Source organism: Pleurodeles waltl, chromosome 5 (assembly GCF_031143425.1).
Source record: "Pleurodeles waltl isolate 20211129_DDA chromosome 5, aPleWal1.hap1.20221129, whole genome shotgun sequence".
NCBI lineage: Eukaryota > Metazoa > Chordata > Amphibia > Caudata > Salamandridae > Pleurodeles > Pleurodeles waltl.
In genome coordinates, this window is record NC_090444.1 from 108,108,461 (window position 1) to 108,117,037 (window position 8,577).

At 48.8% G+C, this 8,577-nt stretch overlaps 2 protein-coding genes across 3 annotated transcripts in view; both read right to left on the reverse strand.

Moving 5' to 3' along the window:
- Positions 1-4,320, reverse strand: part of LOC138295431 (brain and acute leukemia cytoplasmic protein-like) — a 640,139-nt gene extending 635,819 nt beyond the window's left edge. The window contains exon 1 of one of the 2 annotated variants that reach the window (XM_069233729.1): positions 4,120-4,320. The gene's annotated coding sequence lies outside the window, so the exon portion shown is untranslated. The remainder of the gene's footprint in view (positions 1-4,119) is intronic. The other variant, XM_069233728.1, reaches the window with a different exon arrangement.
- LOC138297002 (uncharacterized) lies at positions 662-2,362 on the reverse strand. The gene is made up of 2 exons (XM_069236518.1): positions 2,074-2,362; positions 662-1,740 (listed from the first exon to the last, which is right to left on the reverse strand). Exons 1-2 carry the CDS (start codon positions 2,360-2,362, stop codon positions 662-664), a joined length of 1,368 nt encoding a protein of 455 aa, XP_069092619.1.
- Positions 4,321-8,577: the final 4,257 nt, after the last annotated feature.

Below are 8,577 nucleotides of genomic sequence, written 5' to 3' on the forward strand. Positions count from 1 at the left end.
GTATAAGTTGGAGATGTTACACTTGGGCAGCAAGTAACAACTGTGACTGGTATATGAGTTAGAGGTGTTGCAGGTGAGGAGCGGGTAGCAGCCATTATTATGTATGAGTTGGAGATGCTGCACCTAGAGGGTGTAGAGCAGGTAGCAGTGGTGTATGAGTTAAAGATGTGTCAGCTGTGGAGTCGGTAGCAGCCATGAACATGTATGAGTTGGAGGTGCTGTACCTGAGAAGCATGGAGCAGCCATGAACAGTGTATGAGATGGAGATGCCGCACTTGAGGGGTGAGTAGGAGCCATGAGTGAAGTATTGACTTAGAGATGTAGCAGCCGTGGAGCAGGTAGCAGCCAGGGATATGTATTAGTTATGCATGCAGCACCGGCAGGGCAGATAGCAGCCATAAGTGTTGTATAGGTTAAATATGTGGCAGCCATGGAGTCAATCAATCAATCAGCAGATTTGTAAAGCGTGATTAGTCACCCGCTAGGGTCTCAAGGCACTGGGTGGGGGCAGCAAGGGAGCAGTTATCGAGGATCAGTTGGGGATCAGTCGAAAAACCATGCTTTGAGGTCTTTCCTGATGCTGCACCTAGAGGGTGGGTAGCAGGCATGAGTGGTGTATGAGTTAAAGATGTGTCAGATGTGGAGTGGGTAGAAGCTGTGATTATGTGTGAGTTGAATATGCTGCATCTGAGGAACGGGTAGTGGTCATGAATGGTGCATGAGTTAGAGATGTGGCAGCTGAGGAGCGGATAGCACACACGAGTAGTGTAAGAGTTAGAGATGTGACAGCCGAGGAGCGGATAGTGGGCACAGGTGGTGTATGAGTTAGAGATGTGGCAGCCGAGGAGAGGATAGAGGGCACGAGTGGTGTATGAGTTGTGGCAGCCGAGGAGCGGATAGCAGACACGAGTGTTATATGAGTTGGAGATGTGGCAGCCGAGGAGCAGATAGCAGTCACGAGTGGTGCACGAGTTAGAGATGTGGCAGCCGAGGAGCGGATAACAGGCACGAGTGGTGTACGAGTCAGAGATGTGGCAGCCGAGGCGGGGATAGCAGGGACAAGTGGTGTATGACTTAGAGATGTGGCAGCCGAGGAGCGGATAGCAGGCATGAGTGGTGTACGAGTTGGAGATGTGGCAGCCGAGAAGAGGATAGCGGGCACGAGTGGTGTATGAGTTGGAGATGTGGCAGCTGAGGAGCGGATAGCAGGCACGAGTGTTGTATGAGTTGTGGAAGCCAAAGAGCGGATAGCAGGCACGAGCGGTATACGAGTTGGAGATGTGGCAGCTGAGTAGCAGATAGCAGGCACGAGTGTTGTATGAGTTGGAGATGTGGCAGCAGAGGAGCGGATAGCAGGCACGAGTGGTGTATGAGCTGGAGATGTGGCACCCAAGGAGCGGCTAGCAGGCACAAGTGGTGTATGAGTTAGAGATGTGGCAGCCGAGGAGAGGATAGCAGGCACGAGTGGTGCACGAGTTAGAGATGCGGCAGCCGACGAGCGGATAACAGGCACGAGTGGTGTACCAGTCAGAGATGTGGCAGCTGAGGCGGGGATAGCAGGCACAAGTGGTGTATGACTTAGAGATGTGGCAGCCGAGGAGTGGATAGCAGGCGTGAGTGGTGTACGAGTTGGAGATGTGGCAGCCAAGAAGCAGATAGCGGGCACGAGTGGTGTATGAGTTGTGGAAGCCAAAGAGTGGATAGCAGGCACGAGCGGTATACGAGTTAGAGATGTGGCAGCTGAGGAGCAGATAGCAGGCACGAGTGTTGTATGAGTTGTGGAAGCCAAAGAGTGGATAGCAGGCACGAGCGGTATACGAGTTGGAGATGTGGCAGCTGAGTAGCAGATAGCAGGCACGAGTGTTGTATGAGTTGGAGATGTGGCAGCAGAGGAGCGGATAGCAGGCACGAGTGGTGTATGAGCTGGAGATGTGGCACCCGAGGAGCGGCTAGCAGGCACAAGTGGTGTACGAGTTAGAGATGTGGCAGCTCAGGAGCGGATAGCAGACACGAGTGGTGTATGAGTTAGAGATGTGGCAGCAGAGGAGCGGATAACAGGCGCGAGTGGTGTACGAGTTGGAGATGTGGCAGCTGAGGAGCGGATAGCGGGCACGAGTGGTGTATGAGTTAGAGATGTGGCAGCCGAGGAGCGGATAGCAGGCATGAGTGGTGTACGAGTTGGAGATGTGGCAGCCGAGGAGCGGATAGCGGGCACGAGTGGTGTATGAGTTAGAGATGTGGCAGCTGAGGAGCGGATAGCAGGCACGAGTGTTGTATGAGTTGTGGAAGCCAAAGAGCGGATAGCAGGCACGAGCGGTATACGAGTTGGAGATGTGGCAGCTGAGGAGCAGATAGCAGGCATGAGTGTTCTATGAGTTGGAGATGTGGCAGCAGAGGAGCGGATAGCAGGCACGAGTGGTGTATGAGTTTGAGATGTGGCACCGAAGGAGCGGCAAACAGGCACAAGTGGTGTACGAGTTAAAGATGTGGCAGCTGAGGGGCGGATAGCAGACACGAGTGGTGTATGAGTTAGAGATGTGGCAGCCTAGGAGCGGATAACAGGCACGAGTGGTGTACCAGTTAGAGATGTGGCAACAGAGGAGCGGATGGCAGGCATGAGTGGTGTATGAGTTAGAGATGAGGCACCCTAGGAGCGGATAGCAGGCGTGAGTCGTGTACGAGTTAGAGATGCGGCAGCCGAGGAGCGGATAGCAGGCACGAGTGGTGTACGAGTTAGAGATGCGGCAGCTGAGGAGCGGATAGCAGGCACGAGTGGTGTACGAGTTAGAGATGCGGCAGCTGAGGAGCGGATAACAGGCACGAGTGGTGCACCAGTTAGAGATATGGCAGCCGAGGAGCGGATAGCAGGCACGAGTGGTGTACGAGTTAGAGATGTGGCAGCCGAGGAGCGGATAGCAGGCGTGAGTGGTGTACGAGTTAGAGATGCGGCAGCCGGGGAGCGAATAGCAGGCACGAGTGGTGTATGAGTTAGAGATGCGGCAGCCGAGGAGTGGATAGCAGGCACGAGTGGTGTACGAGTTAGAGATGTGGCAGCCGAGGAGCGGATAGCAGGCACGAGTGGTGTATAAATTAGAGATGTGGCACCCTAGGAGCGGATAGCAGGCGTGAGTGGTGTACGAGTTAGAGATGTGGCACCCTAGGAGCGGATAGCAGGCGTGAGTGGTGTACGAGTTAGAGATGCGGCAGCCGGGGAGCGAATAGCAGGCACGAGTGGTGTATGAGTTAGAGATACGGCAGCCGAGGAGCGGATAGCAGGCACGAGTGGTGTACGAGTTAGAGATGTGGCAGCCGAGGAGCGGATAGCAGGCACGAGTGGTGTATGAGTTAGAGATACGGCAGCCGAGAAGCGGATAGCAGGCACGAGTGGTGTACGAGTTAGAGATGCGGCAGCCGAGGAGCGGATAGCAGGCATGAATATGTATGAAGCGTAGAGGCTGCCTTTCATTCATACTCCTCAAGGACCAGATGAAAGGCTTCTTTCCTCTCTTCTGCCGCTCCATGCTCAGAATTGTGTGAAAGTATTACGGTATTTCTTATTCCTCAATATTTCCTCTTAAACCTAAATCCCGAGATCTGATGCAGAGGGGCCGAGACGGGCGCCTCTTTTAGAGAGAAAAAAACTGAAATGCCAAGTAAGCGAAAGAAAAGGAAACAAGTTTATATCTTTTAAAAAGTGCTTTTAACCCTAAACGTTTGCAAGCAGACTGGAGTAGAGGGCATCAGTGCAATGTCTAATCGTCACGTTTTACCCAGTGAGTTAAGGGGAAGCAGAGCGGGATACAGAGAGGATGTGCAGAACACCGATGCTCGACAGGCACAAGTGGCACAGGCATGCCTACCTGTAACTGAGCTTCTACCTGCATCCTGTGTCCAGGTCTCAGCCTGCTCTGGGTGAAGGACCTTTCTCAGAGCGATGCAGTTCAGCGCATCCTTTCACCGTTTCATTAGCGAGGTGAAATCATGGAAACACACACGTACACAAAGAACTGCCCTCAAAACACACATGGCACAGAAACATCTCGGCAGCACCGTCCCTATTTCAACAATTTAAGAAGACAACCTTTGGGTATGCCCATATCCGAATTTAATGCTATTTACCTCGTTCAGGTGTGGACGCCGTGGGCAGTTTTCAGGCTCCAAGTGTAAGAGGTCCGCTTGGGGGGGCAGGGGTACCTGCTCCTCTCCTCCCAGTACCTCCTCACCGCGCGGGAACAGCTCTGAACACTCTGTCCCCGCGCGTGAAGAGCGGTCCTCCCAGCCGATGTCTCCCTCCTCCCCACCGCTGCCGCTGGTGCTGATGCTGCTGCTGTAAAGGGGAGGGGTCGAGGCGGACTCCGCGTGACGTCGTCATTCCTTTATCTTCCAGGTAGGGATGACCTGGGAAGAGGTCCTCGACCTTGTCCTCCCACATTGTCTTCTAACAGTGCCTCTTCTGTCCTGATTCATCAGGCTGGCTGTGTGCAGTGCAGAGTATTTATTGAATCTTTCCCTGCGTGCTTAGGTTTTTGTTCAAGTGCTGCATTCTCTGCTGATTTTATATATGGCACAGCAGAGGAACAGCCCTCTGATGCCCGCAATCCAAAAAAGAAAACTTGTAAGCGCAGTAAATGTTTTAAGAGAAACAGTAGCACTCATTGAAAGCTGCATCCTGTTCTAGAAGACTCCAGCTGGGAAAGGATGGAGAGAAAAGGACGTGTCTTAAGGTTGTTTTCAATTAACAGGAGTCTGTGCTATATGTTCCTAAATATTAGAATATGATAAGTATTTTGGGATGTGAATCTATTCAACTGGTCGCAACCACTTTTTTGTGGAAATATGAAACAGGCACATTAGGGGAGCACCATGCGTTACCCTGCCAAGGGTGCTCCCACTTTCACATTAGCTGTGCACCTATCCGAAATGCCTTTATAGAACCCATGAAAATTACCTATTAACATCAAGTTATCAAAATGGAAGAGGTCCTTCTGGCAGGGGTCAGAAAACTCACGGGGATGTCAGCAGGCAGCGATTGTAGTACAGGTCACAAAGGGAGGGTGACTAACTCAGGTGTGCACAGTAGAAATCGCTGGTTGGGCCCTTGTTTTGGGAGCAGGACTTTCTGAAGACAAGTATTGGCAGGAGGCGTTTTTTGTCTTGCATGTATCGTCTGTCTTCTGAGAAGTGTTGTGAACACACGAAAAGACACCACCATGCATGTTCCACAATCACACTGCTCACAATAAGATCCCACCATCGCTGGCCTTTTACATTGCAGGATCGTGGCGGCAAATGTTGGTACTGTGACATGGAAATGTCTTAGAACACTGGTAGATACAGATGTCATGGCTCCTTCGCAAAAGACACACCCAGTTGAAACAATACACTGCATACCAGGGTCCAGCCAGGAGAACATAGTGGTCATCAACAATCTGTGTTGCACTATGTGTGGTACGACACTGCTGAACTGTAACAGGATTATTACACAGCCAAAGTGTACCACTCTTTGTTACATCTGATGCTGAAACTTTTAGAGCATGCAGAAGAAATAGTCAAAAGGCATTAGTATATTAACAAGTGGTAGGTAGCACAAATGTTTCAAAAAGTCCCAAATGCTCAGAACCTGGGGACTGATGTATAAAGCCATTTTGTGATCTCAAACCCTGCCATTTTCAAAATCACATAGTTTGCAAACAAAAAAGTCTTGTTTGTATTTACTAAATTTATTTTGCGAGGCAGACAATCCTTTCTGACTTACAAAAAGCGGATCGCAGTTCAGAAGGGACATAAAAGGTGCATTTCCTCCTAATTATGACATGCAATGGTATTTGTCAATGGCTTGCAATCACAATTGATTTTGCAAACCACTGATGAGTTATAAGCACCACAAAGGTGGTAATAATTGTTTTGCAACAGGGAAGGTGTCACCTTTAGAAACTATGCCTACCTCTTTGTGAATCCTGTCAGCCGCCATCGAGGAGGCGTTAGTGGTCTTGAGCCTCTTTATAAAACAAAGTTTACCCTTTTGGAAATGTGAGAAAGTGATTTATTAATGGGTTGGAAAGGGTCCACCACAAGTAATAAGGTCACTATATTGTTAGGTCGAGTCAAAGATTTCAGTAATTTAAACCTGAGCTCAACCCCTGGTAGCTGTGGCATAGTGCCGACAGTTTTAACTTAGAGAAAATGTGTAAAGCATTTAGAAGTATCAGCACAGTTACAAATCACTATCACAACACAATAAAAAATCCTACTCCAATTTATAAACATAGACAGAAATGTAATCAGTGAAAGGACACCGAAATCGCAAAACTCCAATAAAGGGAACCAGCAATATGATTTTTTAAAGATTTAAATGAAAATAGCACCAACAATCACAAAGTGGGAATGGGAGTCAGTGGCCACAGTTTGAGGCCAACCACGAGAGAGCACAGGTCAGATACATCAGGTAGATTGCCCTCAATGATTCCCATTCTGAAAAGGGAAAAAATCTTCTCAACATGGGACAAACCTGAAAATAAATCCAGCACAGTGGAACTGCCACTCATATACTTTTCACAGTTGGTCCCCTTGAAGCTCTGTAACTCTGGAGCAAAATATTTTTAAAAGTCCACAAACTTCTTTGCTACCCAAACAGCCACAGGAGTACACATTCACACAGTCCAGTCCGGGTCCAAATGTCACTGGTCATCTGGATTCTTCATGGGAATGTCTTCTTCAGCTTTTTTATATTTCTGGAGCCACCCAGGGCATCAGCCTAATAATCTTTGATGATCTTTCTGTACTTGGATTTATTGTGGAAGGGGTTCCAACGTGCACAGATCCTCCTCACAGGTCACAGATGCGAAGTGCAGCTTATTCACTCTGCCTGGTATCCTTTTGCAAGTCCAGCAGTGTTCTGATGAAGGTGACTTGGGGTGCCACATTTATGCTTGGCGCCAGCTTGTGGTTTGGGGTGACTTCGGAGTCCTGAGTGGAGGGGGAAACGTGATTTCAAGCCTAGCCGGAGTAGCCTTATTACTGCATAGTAATAGCTGCAAAATGACCTGTGAAAATAACCCTTTTTCACAGAAGAAAATCTTCCTTTTAAATATTAATAAGTTGTCTCTATGTAGGCAGCCAACAAGGTAGGGCACCTGGTATTTAAAAGTAGGAAATGTAGAAATTTAAAGGAAACATGTCCGTACAGTGACTAGGACCCAGAGGCTCTGTTTGACCCATAGGAAATAATGGGAAGTGGGATTAAATATTAATTATAATCCTACTATCTCTGGATATGGACCAGCTAGGCATATGACATAGACATAGGCTTAAACTCGTCTTTTGAATATTTATAAATAGCCCAGTTCAATAGAGAAGTTGGATTTTTAATAAATATTAAGGAAATTTAACTTTTACAAAAGTCACCCTTTCCTTGCCTGAGGCTCCTGGAGGTTAATCTGCATTAGCTTTGTGTAGTAGCGCAGTGGGTGATTAGCCCTGATGAGGTGTGAAAACTGCTCCCAGAGTTGAGACATTAATTGGGCGTGTGGAATTTTATCTTCCCCTGCCACAAACTTAACTCACTTTAAAGGGGCTTTCCCGCCACCAACAAAAGTTAGGTGCCACCTGGAAAGGCACCAGACATTATCCTCCCAGTCAGGCAGGCATCCAACCTAGTAGGGGAAAGCTGTCCCGAGATTTGGTTTGAAGTATTCACAGAGGAAGGGACTGATCATTACTCTGGCCACGCTTGTGGATGGACACACAGGCTTTGCACAAGGGGAGAAGCATTTCCCCATCTTCGATTTTAGGAGTGAAGGGCACTGTGAATTTGCTTGTATTTACTGGTAAATGGGAATGTCTGCAAAAGTGGATAGGATTACCCTGTGAACTTTTACTGCATTGTTTAAAGAGGGGTCAGGAATCACCCCCACCCAGTAGCTAGTGCAGGCACATATGTGCTCCTCATCAGAGCACTTTCTGGCCCTGGGGAAGAACAGAGGAGGACCAGACATGGTGCCTGTGAACTACGATGAGCCTTGAAGAATTAGGCTGGTTTCCTCTTGTACCCAAGACAAAGAAGTGGGCTCCAAGCGTCAGTTGGTTGACCGCCTGCAAGGAAACAGAGATGCAAATAGCTGTAAGAGGGCTTTTCCTAAAGTAACCAGTTGACCAGTACCAACTTTAATTGAGTTGGACCCTGTTGGTGGTGTTTGATGGAGTGAATCTTGCCCCCAAGTGCCATTTCTGGAGTCCTGAAATCCTGGGCTGTGTATAACCGGACGTCTCCTACCTCATCTGAAAGCCTGGGGCTTAGAAAATGTTTGGATTTCCTTAACTCTGGAGGACCAGGACAAACCACCCCAGCCTATCCACACCAGGGCATGACCTTGCTGGTCCAAGAAGCCAGGTTTCTCCAGCCATGAGCTTAACCGAGGCAGCAATGCGGGTTAAATGGACCCTCGGCAAGAAGGTATCCAACCTTGTATAACTTGACTTTGGATACAGCCACACCCTTCCCCTGCTGAAGGACTCCAAACTCAAATAAAACAGGCTAAGGGCCTGATTTAGGTATTGGCGGAGAGGTTACTCCGTCAC